Source organism: Denticeps clupeoides, chromosome 2 (genome assembly GCF_900700375.1).
Source record: "Denticeps clupeoides chromosome 2, fDenClu1.1, whole genome shotgun sequence".
Lineage (NCBI taxonomy): Eukaryota > Metazoa > Chordata > Actinopteri > Clupeiformes > Denticipitidae > Denticeps > Denticeps clupeoides.
This window is the reverse complement of record NC_041708.1, coordinates 21,274,391-21,293,992: the sequence shown is the minus strand read 5'-3', so window position 1 is coordinate 21,293,992 and position 19,602 is coordinate 21,274,391. Positions and strand designations below refer to the sequence as shown.

Sequence of the window (19,602 nt, the reverse complement as noted above, 5' to 3'; positions counted from 1 at the left end):
CTGAACAGACCTACATAAACCCAAAGCAAATAAAACTGCCATCCTTTTACCAAATATGCCAATATGGCCTTATAAACACATATGTACTTATAATACATTCTGGATGAGTAGGTGATTTTGACTGGTTTGCTGGTGTAATCCGCTTACTATAAAACTATTTATTACTAATAACATAAAAACAAATTACTAGGCATCAACTGTCAAGTGAACATTCATAAGTTGACGTGTGCATGAACAAAATGTTTATCAAATCGCAATGTGCTGGTACGTATCTCTTTAGAACTCATTATAATCACGCTGTGTGTTGTCCTTTAAAGATGAGAAGGTTACGTCTTCTGATCTTTTTTTCAGCCGTGGAATTTTTACCTTTAAAGTAATACCTTTAAAGTCATTTGTGTGACACACTATGTCATAAATCTACTACACACAAGCAAAATGTGTCAGGCTTCATTATCCCCCAGTGATCTCTTTCCATTTCTGCAGATATGGAGTCTGGCATTGTTGTGGTCAGGTAAAGCCTCCTTTGAGACCAGCTTGGGTTTCTGCACTGGATAATTCAGTGTGAGAATTTGAGTGTGGGCGAATGATTGATCGTAACATTTATAAAGCATGACTTAGCAGCCTTATTAAAAAAATTTAATAAAATCACACAAATGTCAAATGTCTACTCCTTTATGCCCTGAACACCTATAATTCATTTTTAACATTTCAGTTTTATGTGTAGTTCCTGTGGAGAATACACTATCTGACCTCTGACATCATAACATTTTCAACCCCTTTTTGAACACAAACCAATCCAAGGGCACATTTATGATGCAGCATCACTTTAAAGTTGAGGGGCAATTACATTTGTACAATCCAGATGGTTTTCATTGCTCTAACTAAAGCCTTTGCAAACATGAGAAAAATAGCTGACAAAGCATTGACATGGCATTCACAAAGCCTCAGACGATATGACGCTATGGGAAACAGGATTTCCGCAAAATGGAATTCTCAATCCAGCCTGAATTTACCAAGCTTATGTGGAGTACTGCTGGGAGGAACGTCATGAAATCATATTGTGGTTCTCCCCACACTGAAATGGTTAGCCAATGAGATTCATGCATCAACTGTAGTGGCGAAAACAAAGCACCGAGTTCAGTCTAAGTCAGGCAATTGTTGAAAAAAGTCCGAAGATAACCAGAGTCAAAGAGATAAAGCAAGCGTCTTTAATAGGGAGTTCAACTGTCATGGTCCCGTGGGCATGCGCACATTCCCGCAACAATCTGAGCAATCATCAGCCCATCCACCGTTAGGCTGGCCACCAATATTTTGAAGGTGTAGCAAAATTTTATCCAAGATTCTGGGTTACCAAATACCTTGGTCATGTACATTGTTGTATTTTGGTGATATGACATGAACAGTTGTGTTCAAGAAGATAGATATTTATTTAAAATTCTTTTAGCAGCATGTAAAAAAAACCTATTACAAGCCAGGTCCACCAACGCAAAAAGAAATAGTGGAAATAATGAAAAGAATATATGTAGATATATGTAGGACATAGGGTTGTATGTGCATGAAAACGTGTGTATATATATACAAACACACACACACACACACACACACACACACACACACACAGAGACATCAGTCAAATAAGGGAATCCAGACTACATATCTGTTCTTGTTTAGTTTTTTTTTGCTTTTCTGTGTGTGTGGTTTTAAAAATGGAAAAAACAATAAAAAAACTCCTGTGCTTAGCTTTTAGTGTGAATATAATGACTAGTACAGAGGACAACAAAGAAAAATGGCTGAACAGCTTGTTCAAATCCTACATTCTATGATTTACGCAGCCCACAAAATGTGGACTGGAATGTTTGAATTTATGGTTTGAGGGTTGCTAGGTACATAAAAGACCCGAAACGTGTCTTTTTTTCACAAAACATTTCCTTTAAAGTATAATCTCCTGTGGTTCAAAGGGTCTCCACAATGTCAATTCTGTAGTTAACTGTGGTCACCAACATCTTAAGCTCTTTTCCAGTTTTCTTCCTCTTCACACTCTCCCTCTCGAACCCCCAAAACCGGCAAATTAAGCAGCAGGTCAATTTCCATTCCGCTCATTTTCCTCCTGCTTTGATGCAGTCAAGCCCTCCCAGTATAAGGGCAAAGTGAAGCGGCTAATTAGAATCCTGTGTTTACCAGATGAGAGGAAGATAAAGAGGAAGGAGGGGATGAAGGAGCCAGACCACTAGATGGAGGCGCGTGGGGGTGGACGTTCAAGCGCTCCTCCGGCAAACAAATTCAAATGTAAATAGTTCATTTATCCAAAAGGAGTAAGATGAAACCACATGATCATGGCTTTACAGTCAAAGCAAAAATGCAATTTTGCAATTCTCAACACACACATACAAGAAGCCTCCTCCAGCCAAATACTTCAAAGGTCAGATGCAGTTAGTTTTTCCCCCACTGTTTCTATAATCTGCAGTGACAGCTTCCCAGATATGCATATCAGGTAAACCAGCATAATTTACCCCCAGCCTGGGTATGTGGTACACAGCGCATGTTCACACTATTGATAAAGGACTAGAAGATGCTCATCTGAGCTATAATACAAACTATACATACAGCAGGTCCACATACATACCGAAATTAGTGGCCCAGATTGAGTCAGATCCATCCAATTCAGCCCGGACCATCTGCAAACCTACTTTCTGGTGAGCATTGGTGGGAGAGGGAGAACAGAACAGGAGCAGATGAACAAAGAGATGAGAGAACAGCCGTGCTTGCCCACTGGGGGATTCAGAGACTTTACGTTTATGCAAATCATCAGAGCAGCAGCAATCACCAAAACCTGAAGCCTATTAAAATGCACACCTGCAATGTGGCTTCACAGCGCTGCAAAATATGAGCCTCGTGTTGACATTGTGACAGCTTTTTGGGGATGAAAACGCAAACAGTAAATTGCTGCTCCTGCGTGTCATTTCCTGTTCTGCACCGAAAGGCCGAAACGATGAAACCACTAATTCTCCGGTCTGATTCAGCACAGAGCAAAAGATGAAAGTCCTCCTCGCTGTAATCATTTCATCTGAAAATCTGAAAAACAGGCCACTCAAGGCATTCGTCTTGCCATTGAGTGTCGGAAACCCAAAATGCGTAGATTTGCAGGCACAGACCATAACTAATCTGAGAAGATGATCAGACGGGTCGGGGGAACACGATATCTGAGAGCGAATGAAAGCTGTGTGACTATGGGAACATGAGTCTGGCACAAACCATTTCCAAACCAATTTAAACCTGCACCGTTCTGAACTGCCTGCGTGCGGTAGAAATGCAGACCTTCCCTCAGAGAGCAAGGATTCGCTTCCGGTGAGTGAGACAAAAATTAAAACCGCAGATGAAAAATTTATTACGGTAGCTAATATTAAAATGGGTTTCACATTTGATGTCATGCATTCTGGTCAACAAACCACTTTCAGTTTCTGTAAATCCAGCCTTTCCAATCTTTCAAAAAAAATCTAAACTGGATGCATCGTTGTACATGTGGCTGCTCTTCAAACACTCGAGACAAGGCGAGGTGATGCACACCCATAAAAAAAAAGTGTGTGTAACAAGGCAAGATTGTTCTTTCGACAGCCAGCGTGCATACACACACCCACACTCCTTCACACACCATGCTTCTTTTGCAACCTGGCTTTATCCCTGTGTGAAAAAAGGATACCGCTGCTCTGGAATTATTGCACTTTTGAAGAAAGGGTTATTGCACCAAGCACCGGACACCCGGTGTACATGCAGGGGGTAGTACATGCAGCCCAATCAGAATAATGTTACAGAATAACAAAAGAATAAAACTGGGTGATAAATATTGCTAAAGAAAAAAAAAAAGTGTCATGCATTGAGGCAGCAGCAAGTCACATGACTTTGTGCACACAATATAATATAATATTTTTAAAAAGACAGACAGGATGACATTTAAAAATGAGTCCCTCTCATGCTCTATACAGTCTTAGTAAAATGACATATAATGCCAGTATATTAATTTAATATGTAGTATGTTAATATATGTTAATATAGTAAAGTTGGGTTGTACAGAATGAGAGACTAGCGGATATTGTTGAATCCGTGGTGGTGGACAGAGAAATGTGTGTGTGTATAGGGCCCTGCAGAGAGAAATGGACGTGTGAATGGACGCCCGCCACGCTACAGATCACTGCAGATGTAGAGTAGTAGGCCCGTGCTTAATTAAGCAGGAGGAGCTCATTGACCTTAATACATTTTCTCCCAGGGATCGTTGTTCACTGATTCGATCCGAACCCCTCAGCCTTTCAACAATATAGAAAATCTGTATCCACCTTGATCCTGCGCATCTTTACACAACATCTCAAGGCAAATATTTTTTTTTTTTTAAATGCAAAACAAGTATAGGGCCGACTAAGAATTGCCCACGGTTTTAAGAATAGCTGCCGCGCTGAACTGCTGGTCAGCTGACGGCCAGGACTCGCCCGCTCCCTCCAGATCAGATCCTGGCTCTCATCTTTACCAGCAGGAGAGCTCATAATTACGCAATAGTTCATAGGCTTGGACTCGTCTCATTAAAAACAGAATTATTTATCTGCTTCCAGGGCTGTCACGATCACCAAAGTTTACCTGATCATTAAATATCATGCAAATAATGACGGTCCAATTCAATGTACTTTTATCTGGTTCATGTTGCCATTATTTTTTAGCCTAGTGATATAATAATACAAATTTGCCACATGAAAAAATGCATTTCTGTTTCTCTTTATGCTTTGTACACAGTTACACACACTCGCTGTAAAAAAATAATAAAATACTGGGATAGTGTTCCTAATTTGCAATATACATGAGACTCCCAGAGGCTCGAGGAGAGGTGCGATCTCTACATGTTAGCCAGTGGTAACAGTGGGTTTGGTCAAGCTCACATGGTAAATGAATGTCAGCACACACAAACGTCCAGTATGATTTCCGTATTATTCGGTGCTAGTAATTTTTTTGGTGATTGGTTTTCACATGTTGTAAATTAAGTTTCATTAATATACATTTTTTTAAATGAAATGTTAATTTGATTTGCAAATCTTGGCCACTGTCATCAGGTGATTCGTTTGAATTATTGCGAGAGAAATGAGGAGGTGAAACGGATTCCGTCTGGCTCTTGCCTGGTCGGCCCTAACTTTTTAGGCTTGATTACAGCTGTAACGCAGGCCTGCCGTCTGGAACACATCATATAAAACATATGCAAAGCTCAGGGGATAACTCCTGTTCCTCCTGTTTTTATCGATTAATCGGATAAATCATACTTTTGCGTTTTTAAACAACTCTATCAATAGTGTGTTATGCAACATGAAAATCCTCTTAAAATGAGCTGTTGGCTGTTATTCCTCACAAAAAAGTTTTTATTCAAATTGAACACTTTTATTAGTATTTATATTATTATTAGCATTTATTATTACTACCATATTTATGGGGAAGGCGTGTTTTGGTAAGCCAGGTCCGTTTTACAGTGTATACACTGCACTACGTTGTCCACGCAGCGTAAAATGGTCCCACACTTTAAACATTTTATGCCTTTTACGCACACCGGTATCTTCATTTTCCACCATTGCTATAGAGCTCAAAATAAATCGCACCTCCTTAAATCTTGCACTTCAGTTAAAACAGTCTGTGTAAAACAATGATTCTGGTGCTGCGTAGCTCCGCGGGAGTGATCCGAGTTTTCTTGCTCTGTGCTGAGTTTTCAAATAATCGCTTCAGCCCTATACATAACATATTTACATTTACAGGGACAGTCCCCCCTGGAGCAACTTATGGTTAAGTCTCTTGCTCAGGGACACAATGGTAGTAAGTGGGATTTGAACCTGGGTCTCCTGGTTCACAGGCGAGTGTCTTACCCACTAGGCTACTACTACCTATATCATATCCCAGTATTGCTCTCAGTAACGCAATATGACTTTTTTTTTGCCAAATTACGCAGCCCTGCATGTGTCTGTTGCATCCGATGTCAATTTTATGAATATTTCAATAAGAAAATCTATTTTCCTCAAACTTCATGAATGCTTATTGCCGTAACTTAAAATAATATTAGTTCTACAAAAAAGTATTATATTATTAATATTAACCCCCTACCAATGGATTTAATAATCTAGTGTATATTGAGATCTAAACCAGGAATGTCAAAAGAGGAACGTCATAGACATGAAGCTCAAGGCAAACTGTGCACTGTGCACCCCTACTCTATAACCACATTTATAAGCATGTACACTAATACAACACAGCTACTTTACTTATTAATAAATAAAATAAAAACAGCATCTCCTAGAGCCATTTGGAACTAGGCATTAAAATTCCTGCATTTTAATTTGCTGGGCATAGTTAATTTACAACTACATTTACAGGTCAGTGAAGTTACGTTATAGTGCTTGATTATCGTTTTAATCATCTCAGCACATCCTGCAAGAAGCTGGCTAACTGGTGCCGTGTACGTCTGATGTGGACGCTGAGTAACTGGCTCTACGTACTGTGGCTTGTTTGGGGGGTTAAATTTGTCTGCAGGGGGAATCTGGGGCTCAGGAAGAAGCAGGAGGACGGCTGGATACACGCGCTCAAGTCTTTCCAGTCAGCAGTTCTCATGGCTGACTTCCTCCCCAGTCACACGGTCAGCATGGGGGATTCTGACACACACACACACACACACACACACAGATACCAAGAACAGAAGGCAATATGCATGAAACACACACACACACACACACACACACACACACACATCCTGAGGGAAGATCCACAGTTCACTCCACACAATGCTGCCACATAGGAGACATCCGAGGTTTGCCAGAAGGTTAAATAGATGTCTTCATCATATGTGAACAATGGGAGACTGAATGAGTGAACTGTCTTTTGTCACTTTTCTTCCCAGTCTGTAGCCTGAGGCTAAAACAGAGTTCAAATACTTCATATCAGCAGGCCAACCCTGGACAAACAGCTCGTATTTACTCTAACCTGTTTTAATAATGAAATCACGTCACGTAGGTGAAAACGGAACCTACAAGAACATGTTTTAAAGTAATCAGTGACCAACAATAACGTCGCTGCCACTCCGGCATGGGGCAACTATGACTGTTAATGACCACACTGGCAAGAGATCAAACAAAATAAACACTTATATCACACAAGCACCATGTAAGTCTAATCAGATCTGTAGTATTCCTGAATTCGGTTATAAGTCACTGGCACATCAGAAGTAATCAGGCTAATAAACACGTTATTATCAGAGAACATGTTTAGTTTCGAAAAACAATACATTACCATTATGGAAACGTATTTTTGGTTTCTGAATTTGTTTCAAGCAAATTCTGTATTAACAGAGTGAACACTTTTAATGAAAAGTATTTGATATTTGCCATAAAAATCCACCTATAGTCAGGATAGGTGGACAATCTAGCAAATACAGGAATATAAGGGAGTGTGAGACTCCCGGAACTTCTGGCAGACTTGGGATGTCTGACATACCACCCCTACTGTGACCCGAGATTTTTTATGTATGTGCATGTGCATTAAAATATATAACATCAATAAGGAAAATTCAAGGAGATCTTTTTGACATTTTTACCCACATTTTTTGTGTGTGTTTGCGAGAGGGAGAAACGAGGACACGGAAAGGAGGAGAATGAAGGACAGAATTCATCCAGCATTACAACTGTGGACTCTTTGTTGGCCTGTGTGGTTGCAACACTGTTAACATTGTCCAGTGTTATTAGTTTAACAGGCTCAGCGCTGACTGCAGTTCTGTGCTCTGAAACTGCTCATATGCTCATTCACTGGCATGACACATACAGAGACGGGCGGGACATGTCTTACATGCCCCATGGTATGAGTTTGCGGGGGTTCGCTTGTTTCCCTGATCGGATTCTGACTCAGTTCGGTCACCACGGTCAGAACTGGGCATTATGCATCCCTTCATATGGGTAATATTGGTCCTAACAGTGTGTTTTCTCACAATGACTCACGCCCAGCCCTGCACCATTTACATTGCTGAGTGTTAATTAGATTCATTCATACCACTAGTCCCCCTCTCACAGACCCTTTAATTCTTCCAGTATGCGCTGAAGGAGGTTGCAAGATCAATAAAACAAGGCCTGTTCATTTCAATGCAACCTCTTAAACCAGCCCGAGCAACAAAAGCCACAGGAATATGATGCCTGCAGTTGGCGAGCCGGGCCAACGCTCACAGCCGTAACAACGAGCGGTGTTTGCGCTGCCAGACGATGCATCACAGCTTTCTCTGGTTTTAGATGGTAAATTACATTATGGGTTAATGGCAGCACGGAGGCAGACCAAGGCAAGGGGGAGAGCCACGACTCACACAAACAAATACCCACAGGAATGGTGATGTATTAAAAATGTGGAGGAATGGACACAGCCATTACAAATACACACAAATACACGCTGCCGGGCCTACATCATGTCATCCTCCCACAGGATCATCCTTTCAACAGAGCTCTGTCCTCCGCTGCCATCACAGCCACAGCTAATCTGGACCTGATGGGACAACTGATGGGCGAAAATGTGACTAAATTGAATTTTGGATTATGACCAAACTGTTGGAAGAAAGTTTGTGAGCCCAAAGTGGTGTGTGCATTTATATAAAACAGGAACACAAAAAAAAAGTAAGAGCCTTCCGATCATGTGATAATTATGAGTGGCCCTTTTTGCATGCATTTCTCCCCAAGTGCTGGTAACATCCAGCAAAGTGCCTCCAGGGAACTCTACGAATGGGGCAATTTGGGAGACGGACAAAGAAAAGCTCTGTTTTAGTCGGCCTAGATTCTCCACCAAGTCATCTGTTAACAAAAGAGAGAAACTGAGAAAAATGGACGCCAACCACTCACAGATGCTGCCATAAAGTAAGCGGCATGAATTAATGCCCGTTTGACCACCGTTTACATTCCTGACCTGCCGTCATCCTGATCAGAGCTCATCCAGAAGAAAATAAACTATGTAAAAATGCTCAGTTTGGTTCTTATATGATCTCTCTCTCTACAGATATGTATTTACATGGAATATATCCCATTCATTAGGAACATTGCTTTTTAACAATAAGTCACTCTGCATATGTGCAAAAACACATAGTTGATGTTTATTATTGTTGATCTATTGATTCCACTTGAAAAGGAGTAATATGTAAATGTGTCTGCAGCGTTTGCGACTCTGCCCTCCTACCGTCGATGTTCTCCCTGTCGCTGATGTGCTGCAGATTGCAGCCCGTGTCCTCCCGGCTGAGCTCCGGCTCGGGGCGGTAGGGCTCCAGCCTGGAGTGCGCGTTCCTACGGAGCTTGGGGCTGGACGACACGCAGCAGGAGGTCGTGTTCCCCATAATGCGCCTTCCGTCGGGCGGCCCAGTCTACGCGGATCGTCTTCTTCTGCCTCCCGACCCGTGCAAATCGAATACCAGACAGCTCAGGCCCCCCGTTCCGCTCCCGATGCCATGCAGCTACAAGCCGGGGGGGGGATAACTGGCCGCTCCGCCCCAAAAACAACCAGAGGTACCTCAGCCCCAGTGGGCGCAGACCGCGTCCGCCCACGCAGCGCGTCCCGGTTACAGCGCGGACCGGGCGAAGATCACGACCTGCGTCGAATTCATCTCTCCGAATGAAAGCAAACGGGGACGGCACCGCCGGAGCGATCAGAGCGACATGGTTAACGCGTCAGCTGTCACTGCGTCGCTCGGCGCAAAACGGGCGACAGCCGTGGGTGATGGAAGGCGGGTTGCCAGGTAACGACCGCGATATCGTCTGGTTCGTGGTTCGCGCAACTTCATTTGACATCACTCGTTAAAAGGTCACAGTGTATAATACATGTAACCCAGAACACGAAAATAAACTAAAACAAGCAGCCAGAAAATCATGTTTTTAAAATAAAAAAGCAAATGAAGGACGCACATTATATTCGAATCAGGCAACACAAATTTCCACCCAGTTGAACCCGGAACCGTTTCTGTAGTCTGATCCGTGTTGCCAAATCAGCTTAATTAACGCGAGATTTGACGATTTTGTCCAACAGACTCGTTAATTACCATGACCCCAGTGGCTGTTCTTTTTTGTTTTTATTGGTTTTCTCATTTTACAAAGAAAATCTAAAATTAACAAAACAAAAAAAATAAAATAATAAACAACAATAATAATAATAATAATACAGTGGTAACATACATACAAGTAAACAGTGCTGTGATTTGTGTGGAGGAAATGAGGTAAAATGTCAGATAACACACCTCACTTCTTAAAGTTTAAGAGGGGCATACCGTATTTTCTCTAAATACCAAGTTCCTTAAGTTCAAATGAAGGCACTTCATCAGCCTGCCAATGTTGCAATAACAACGTCCAACCCAGAAGAGTACAGAGGGAGATGACTTGTATCTCTGTCTGATTGATGTTCAACTCTGATCATATGGCTCCAAAAATTGCTATAAGAGGATCTACCTTAAAATCTTTTTTTAACGCTTTAGACATATAATGAATAATGAATGCCCAGAATTTGTGACAATGTACCCACATCCTTACAGCATTCACAGCAAGTTGGTGAGGTGTTTGGGAAAATCGTATTAAGTTTTGCTGGCGAATAATGAAATCTGTGCACCACCTTAAATTGAATTAAGTTATACCTGGCATTGATTGAACTGGAGTATATGTACAGACAACTAATCCAGGCTTCCTCAGTGATCACCATTCCCAATTTATCCCCCCATGCCTGTTTAAATGAATCGGATGCTGCTGCTTTTTAATAGCAACTGATAACTGATACAGTGGCCCTTTTGTAAGGGTTTATAAAAAGCAATCTCTCCATAGCTGCATGTTTAGGCTTGGAGTCACATTGTGGCAGGTGAGTTTTCAAAAAGTGTCTTATCTGCAGAGAGGCTGGCAGCGTGAACTGACGTTGGAGCTGTGCAAATGATGCTAGTTCCTCCATATAAATATCTGTAACTGTAGCCAAGCCTTTCTCTCTGCAGACGGAAAAGAGTCTTTTGCAAGTGATAAGGCGTGGTTACAGCATATGGGAATGTCCAGAAACACTTTGGGAAATTTTATTATTGCCGCTGCTTGTTTCCATATCTTTAAAGAATTGTAAATAATAGGGTTGTGGTTATATAAAGATTTAGTCAATGGAATTTGGCTATTGACCAAAGCCAGGAGGGAGGAATTCCGGGAAGAAGAATGCTCCATCTGAAGCCAGGCTTCACACCTTCTCTAAAAGACAATTTTACTCAAATTAGGCACTAGGTAATATAAGTCAAACAAAGGAAGATTGAAACCACCCCCTTTTATCTTTACAAAGGTGCTTCCTGGCAATCCCAGGTTGTTTGTTACACCAAATGAATGAAGAGATAAAAGAGTTTAGCTCCCTGAAGTACCTTTGAGGGACACTGGGGTGGCCTTAAACAAATACAAAAACCCAGGCACCACAACTATTTTAATTGCATTGATACGGCCTACGGTAGAGATGGGTAAGGTTTTCCTTTTAAGCTGTTGTATTTTCACTTCCCAATTAGAAGAAAGCAACTGGCCGTAGTCCTTTGTGACTACCCAGACTGGTAAATTAATCTGAAAAGGTGTCAATCAAGTTTAACAAAGAAGGAATACAACATCATCAGCATAGTCAGAGAATTTATGGGGAGTATCTGTATACAGAATGAGATGAATCTGGGTTCATGCTGGGTTAAATAGACCTCAGGAATATAAGTATTATTAATACATTAACAATAAACGTATATTACAGTTCAAACGTTTAGTTTAATTTAAAAATTCTTTTTTTATTGGAAGCAATATTAAAGCATTAAAAGTGCTTTAAAGCACTAAAACATACCTAATTGGTCAATATGCCAGTCTAGACATTGTTCATGTTGTAAATGACTCTGGTACCTGGAAATTACTGTTAATAATGTAATATCTGCATACACGTAGAGAGGAACAATTAGTCTTGAGTTCATTAATCCAAGTCTGTCACTTTAAACTTCACTTATTATAAGAAAACTCTTTTCAAAACATTTACGCCATTAATCAGATGCTCTTATGCACAGTGACTTACAATAAGTTTACAATAAGTACAGGGATAGTCCCCCTGGAGGTTAAGTGTCTTGCTCAGGGACTCAATGGCAGTAAGTGGAACCTGGGTGTTCTGGTTCATAGGCGAGTGTGCTACCCACTAGGCTACTACCACCAGTTTTGTAAAAAACTGCAGTACAGCACACAACAAAACCCATCACCATTAGTGAGCAGTGGGCTGCAGTGTGTGGGGATGGTGCTTTGTTCAGTAGCACCTCAGTAACTCCTTGACAGTTCAGGATTTGAACTGGCAACCCTCCAATTACAGATTTGCTTCCTTACCCACTAGGCCACTGCTGCCACATTACTTGAAATAGCCATAGATATAGAACGCAAAAATGTAGGGCTTCTTTGTTGTTTTCATGTTGAGCTACAGGCTGGTGCTGGAGGCGTTTTTGGACAGGATACAACCTGTTCCAGTGCCCAATGAGATACCCTAACCCAACATAGAAATGCTTCTCTCTTGTATTGCATGGGTGTGTTGCCAAATACTGACAGATCATAGACAAAGCCATAGTGGTCCTATTAGGTTACACCACACTACTGTCATTCGCAAAGCACACATGCATGCATATAAACCCTGCTCACAATACGTTGAAAAAAAAGTGAAGAGAAAGTGAAGTGATTGTCATTGTGAAACACTGCAGCACAGCACACGCTGCACACAACGAAATGTGTCCTCTGTTGTTAACCCATCACCCTTAGTGAGCAGTTGGCAGCCATGACAGGCGCTAGGCCACCACTGCCTCATTTTTGTTATTATTATAATTTTTTTATTAGAAAAAAATTTTGTTATTTACATGAGTGCTTTACAAGTTTACAATGTTTTACAAACATTCACAGCGGTGTCTTTGTGTCAGTGGAGTCACCTGCAACGGTCGTCTGGCATTCAAGCTCAAGCGGTGGAGTCGGTTGCAAATGGTTTGTCTGGAAACCCTAGTACCCCTCACATCTTGTAAATGGGCCTGCAGCTGTGTGGCAGTTGCATAACAATGTGCATAGGTCCTTAGGTACAGGTCATCATTGCGGCCTGTCACTGGTGGGGCTCCACTCCTGGGTCTGTCATGAACTCTGCCAGTAGTTCTGCTGATGACTCTTTGAGACACACCAAGTTCACGAGCAACATCTGAATGACTGCCACCACCCCGAAGGTGTGCCATGGCCAGATGACGCTGCTTGTCCATTAAGTGACATTGTGTATTCATGGCTGTTTGAATGATGAACTTGGAATGACTTACTGGCAATACCAGGTTTTTATACCCACAGAAGGTTGTCTCTTGGTATTGACCCCAATATAATGCCCACCTGTACATAATGAGACCATTACATGGAAAACATAAAATGAGGTGTGTCTATCTGGGGTGATACAATTGCCTCTGTATCCCCAAAATGTCTGAAACAAACACCATATGTATGACATCCACTAAGTCTCTCACAATTTCCCTAATTTATACACACACACACACACACACACACAGATTACCAATAACAAGATGTTGTTTAAAATATAGTTAATTGTTATCTTAATTAGAATCCTTGCAATTGTATTTTCTTACTTTTTAAATTTGTGTTCTTTAATGTTGCAAAAAAAATAATCCCTTGACTTTTGCAGGCGCTTAATCTCTTATGTTTAGAATGTCTAGAGGCAAAGCCTGTGCAGAAGAGAAATCTGAGAGATTATCTCAGATTAGTATTTATATGTCAACAAAGGCCTGACACTCGCTGGGGATTACAAACTAAACAAAGTGATCCTGTCATCATTAATCTGCAGTCACAAATAGCAGAAACACAAACCAGTGACTTGGTGGCTCTGTGGCGTCTTCATGTTGTTCCGCAGGGCTTTAGTACATCCTGCTGGTCTAGGAACCTCACTGCACCATTAGAAGATATGAATCCTCGATGTCATGTAGACATTTCATGCAACACAGAGAAAAAGAGTGTGTCCAACAACAGTGTGATTTCTGTCTTGCTTTGTCTTACTTTCTGTCTCTCTCCGTATATCACACAGCCACCAACAGTGCAAGTTGGGGAGCTTGTCCTGTAAAAAGTGTGGCAGCAGCAGAGAAGGGCCATATGCACTACTTGAGAAGGATCATGTGCACTACTTGCGTTCCCCAAGATCACGCCAAGTTATTGTCTAGGGACCTTGCAAGACCATGACCCAGTTCTGTGTGCAGAGTGAGAGTGAGATCAAGAGTTAGGGATAATAAATAATAATATAAAAAAAAATAATAATATAATGATTGAGCCTTTAACATGTATCATATAAGCAGACATAATAACCTGTTTTTTAAAAAATGTCTAATGCATAGGACATAGACAACAGTTGTGTATGTTTGTATCACATGATTTTCTAAAAATAGAAACACTGTTTCAAATACATATATAAACTAAAAATATATCTAAAATCTGATAAATGATGTAGGTTCTGACTGACTATATTTTACTACAACTATTTAACACAGAAAATACCTGGTTCTGAGTCAATTCAGTTTGCTTACTTCAGTTTATTTGCATGAATGCAGTATTGTAGAGAAAATGAATAAAACTCCACTAATATTAATGAAGAGGGAGTAGCGTTATTTCTCAGAAAAAAGAAAAAACCTGCATTATGAGCAAACATCACAGAAAATCATGAATAAAAGAAGTTGTGTTGTTTAAACATTGATTATACTGTATTTCACAAAATCCAATTTAAAGTGCACAAATTTGTAAAAAGACACATTTAGTTCTTATGTACTTCTTTAACACATATTTTATTATCATTTGGGAATGTTAATGAGCTCCACTTCTACCTTAGCTTTAAGACCCTTTCCAACAGCTTCTCAGAGGAATGTTCTGAGGCCTCTGAAATGGACAGAGGAGGAAGAAGGTTTCACAATGACCCCAGTGACCACAGGAAGGCTGTAGGATATGTTTTATGTGCAACAGCATGATGCACAACATCTAACCAACCTTTGACATTGCCATATAAGGAACACAAGAACATTTAATTAACCTTACCATGTCAGTGTCTACGCGATCTTTTATGCAGGTGGAATACAGCATCTCACTAAAGTGAGTACACCCTAGTACATATTTTAATATGAAGATATGACATTTTGATACAATATAAACTAGTCAGTGTACGGCTTATAAAAGAGTAAATTAGTTGTCCCCTCAAAATAACTAAACACACAGCCATTAATATGTAAACCACTGGCAACAAAAGTAAGTACACCCATATGTGAAATATATTATACAAGCTGTATATTCATTTTAAATTGTCTTAAACTGTCATATCTTCAGTATTGTCCCAATGAAATAAATAATACAAACTACATACATGTGAGAGATGTGCTCACTTTTGTGAGATGCTGTATATAATATTCATGAACATGACTTTGAAAAAAAAATGCAGGGTTCGTACACATTTTTACAAAAAAAATTCCATGACTTTTCAATTACTCTAAGATAAATTTTCATGACCATATGTTGTCTGAAATTTCTGTGCATACTTGCTGTTAACTAAAGGGTGGTAGTAGCCTAGTGGGTAACACACTTGCCTATGTCTTGCCAGGTCTGAATCCTGCATTCCTTGCATTGGTTTTTGTGCATGTACTCAAAAAGTAACGGAACGAATACGGATGGAATACTTGCATAATTTTATAGGGGCAGTGTTGCGAGATCTGCACTCAACAGATGACGATTGTAAGATACATGTATTCATTCATTTATTTGGTTTGCAGCCTTGAGACTGACCCCTGCTGGTAAGGAGTGCACGCTACCGATTACGACGCACAGAGTGGACGCAAGTGTATCAGCACAAACGTTAACAATGCAACTGTGTACAGATACACCTATGTAGCTCATAGCAAGTATATTTCTGGATTTAAAAGGAGACACGTGGCTGCTGAGGTGATTGAATATGGAAGCAACTCATGCAGTACCACGTGACGTGGTTCATTAGTAAAGCTAGCAAAGATACCACAGACCTGAGCTAGTTTTAAACGTTGTATTTGTAAATTTAGGAAATGTACTCTGTTGTAAATTAAAGTGTCAATCAGATTACATTTCCATAACTTTTCATCTTTAGATTTTGTATTCCAAAACCCTTCAAGACCTGGAAAATTATTCAAATTCCATGACTTTTCCAGGTTTTTAATGACCGTAAAACCCTGCATGAGCCTGTAGGACCTATGAACGTCAGGTTTGAGTTTTGACCTAGCCACATTGTGCTGGGAACACCTCCAAATTTTTGGCTTCCAACCGACTGTTCCCTTGTACCCAGATAGACAATGTTATTTACTTGACCTCTCAATGGTGTTGTGGCCAAACTGTTTATTCATATGGCCTTGTGTTCACAGCTGAGTTATGCCTGGGATGGGGAAGGTTATTAATTACCAATGCAAAATTCCAGACAATGAAGGTCACAGAAATTCTCCTGTCAGTACAAGACTAAAACTGTGCTTTAAATGACAGATGTCTTTACTTTACCTGCAGTCCATTGTTATGCGACTGTTCCCAAAAGCAAATCTACCATGTGTGCCAGGTAATCCTATATCCTGTGGGTGACTTTGACCAGGATAACTCATTTCTTAGCCTCTATCATAAAGTCACTAAGCTTCTTGTCACACTTTAAAAGCCTTTAATAGGTGCTCTTGTCATGACAGCTCTGCATAAATAATGAAATGAGCACTTGCCTTTCTGAAGGGCACCATATGAAATAACAGAAAGCCTCTCACTGCTTCTCAGTTCTGCCATGTACAGATTGGGGCCTTTTTGAATTCTGTAATGTTACACTGACTGTCAGAGGTGGACCTTTATGCTGGAATTTCTAAGGTAAATTTAAGTTACCATGTGTTTCTCTTATGAGAAATAATAAAATGACATATTAATAAAAATTGTAATATGTGACAAATAAAAAAAAAAAACTCTTTCACTCTTCCAGGTTGCGGGTTCCTTCTCACATTCCCTTTGGCACAGACAGGGATCCTCACAGTTGTAACAAGCATCAGGTGTGGCTTCCACTCCCCTACAGAAGCCCTGTGTGATCTACATACAGTAGTCTACAGAACTATCCTTCAACATGAACACAGAGGTGCTGAAGTGTCAGTGACTCTTGATGTGTCATATAGGATCGTGCGTAGCCTAAAATAAACTGTTCCAATTTTGTTCAAACCTCAGAGTTCATCATTTCGCAGAAGCGGGGGTGACACGACTCCTATAAAAAGGCATGACAGCCACCTCCATCATGATTGCCTGTTTAGAGACCTTGCAGGATCAGTTAGATTAGTGCCCGGGGAAGGGCCAGGGGGTGCATGAGAAGCAGGAGGGCTGGGAGCCACTGGATGTGGGTGCTTGGGGTGATGAGGGCAGGCAGAGAGGGAAGAAGATCAGTGGTAGAAGGCAGGTCAGGGGACTGCTCGGTGATGGTGGGGGTGGCACATGGTGCAGCAAGAAAGACAGGGGTTACTGTAGTTATTAGGCAGGCAATTGGTCAAGCACCTTAAGGTCAGAATGAGATGCAAGCGAGGGTAAATCCGAATGAATGGTTAGGTGAAGGCAGTTGATGCAGGACATCAGTAAACAGTGAGCAGCAACATTGGATAGAATCATGATGATGAACTGATGTTTTCATATCCTATACATCCAGAGAACCAAGATGGAAAACAACAGCGACAACACCATAAACTTGACATCAATGAACAGCTAGATCAGCAAATGCAAATGCACTGATGACGTTACAGTCCATCACCACAAGTCCATCATGATGAAGTGCTCTGAGAGGTTGCTGCCCTCCACCCTGGACCCACTGCAATTTGCTTATCATCCAAACTGTTCCACGGACAATGCCATTGCCACCACCCTGCATCTGGTCCTCACCCACTTGGACAATAAGGACACATGCACACACATGCGGTTCATAGACTTCAGTTCAACACCATCATTCCTCAGCACCTGGTCAAGAAGCTGAGCCTGCTGGGCCTGAACCACACTGAGCACTGGAGCGCCTCAGGGCTGTGTGCTCAGTCCAATATTGTTCACCCTGCTGACCCACCACTTTACAGCTCCAACCATCATCAAGTTTGCCAATGATACGTCTCATCAGCAAGAACAATACAGAGAAGAGGTGCTATGAATGACAAACTGGTGTAAAGTCAACATACTGTTTCTGAATGTGGAATAAATTAAGGAGATGAACGGAGGGACCACTCCCCACTGAACATCAATGGATCTTGTGTGGAGATCGTCAAGAACACAAAGATCCTCTGTGTTTATAACCTCTCCTGGACACTCAACACCAGCTCAAAAGCCAAGAAAACCCAGCAGCATCTCTACTTCCTGCCACCTTCTCACCAACTTCTATAGAGGAACTATTGAGAGCATTCTGACCTGCTGCATCACTGTTTGGTTTGGGAATAGCGCCGCATAGTACCGCAAGATCCTGATGTCTACATGTTTTTGTTAAAACTCTTACACTGCACTGTGTCCCCTTTTTGCACTTTATGTAACCCAGTTTGTCTGTGTCGCACACGTGCATTTTATGTCAGTATGTAACCTTGCTTTATTGTTTAAAAGTTCCGGAGTATCATTGTTTTGTTTCACTGTGTACTGTCTAACATGTATGTAGCTCAAATGACAATAAAGCTCAACTGGAACTTGTGAGCAGTGGAACAGTGGCCATGACAATTAGAAAACTCCCAGGCAAGGAGAAGGTGCTAGTAGCCTAGTGGGTAACGCACTCACCCATGAACCAGAAGACCCAGGTTCAAATCCCACTTACTACCATTGTGTCCATGAGCAAGACAGTAGTGACAGGGGGGACTGCTCTGAATAAAGTGAAGTGATGTGATTGTCACTTGTGATACACAGCAGCACACCACACAGTGCACTCTGCATTTAACCCATCACCCTGAGTGAGCAGTAAGAATCCATGACAGGCGCCCGGGGAGCAGTGTGTGGGGACGGTGCGCACCGGCAACCTTCTGATTACGGTGTCTCTTCCTTTACCGCCAGGCCACCACTGCCGTCTGATAAATGCTGATGAGGGACATCAGAACACCAAATCTAGGAAGTTTCCTCCTTAGTGTTTAGGAGAGCAGTTGTTCTGGATCAAAGAGGAAGAATTAAGACAAACCAAGAAGGAGTCTCCAAAGAATCTGACATGGATGTTAATAGGGTAAATAGTCCAGAGAAGGACTATGATAAGATTGATTGGAAAGGAAATAAACTGCATGGAGGAGTGAATCCTACGCTACAATTTTATCATCTAGTCTGTTTCTCCTCTCAAAAAGAGAGAGCAACTGTAGGCGGGGAAGCGTAACCCAATTGTGGTGCAGCAGGTGAGTCTCCACCATTAGTTCTGCGAGCATGTGTCTGCTTGCGCTGCAACACCCATGGATGTTGAAGTTCGCACGACAAAAAAGAAATGACCATGTTTGAGAAAGAGGTACACGATTATGGTAGACAAAAGTTCAGGCTTAATTTCATGAAGGTCAAGATGAGCCGAGTCTTGGTCGTGAGATACCAA

The 19,602-nt window shown here is 41.3% G+C and overlaps 1 protein-coding gene and 1 long non-coding RNA gene across 6 annotated transcripts in view; one reads left to right on the top strand and one right to left on the bottom strand.

Annotated features, from left to right (window-relative positions):
• ccny (cyclin Y) overlaps positions 1-13,915 on the bottom strand; it is a 44,503-nt gene extending 30,588 nt beyond the window's left edge. For 3 of the 5 annotated variants that reach the window (XM_028965559.1, XM_028965571.1, XM_028965566.1), the window contains exon 1: positions 9,214-9,763. In XM_028965559.1, the coding sequence (XP_028821392.1) occupies positions 9,214-9,367 (154 nt within the window). In that variant the 5' untranslated portion in view covers positions 9,368-9,763. Of the gene's footprint in view, positions 1-9,213; positions 9,764-13,883 lie in introns of those variants that run through there. The other 2 variants (XM_028965587.1, XM_028965579.1) reach the window with 2 other exon arrangements.
• Positions 9,250-18,015, top strand: LOC114772874 (uncharacterized). The gene is made up of 3 exons (XR_003744206.1): positions 9,250-9,766; positions 17,020-17,086; positions 17,725-18,015. It is a non-coding gene; the product is annotated as an uncharacterized LOC114772874 (long non-coding RNA).
• Positions 18,016-19,602: the final 1,587 nt, after the last annotated feature.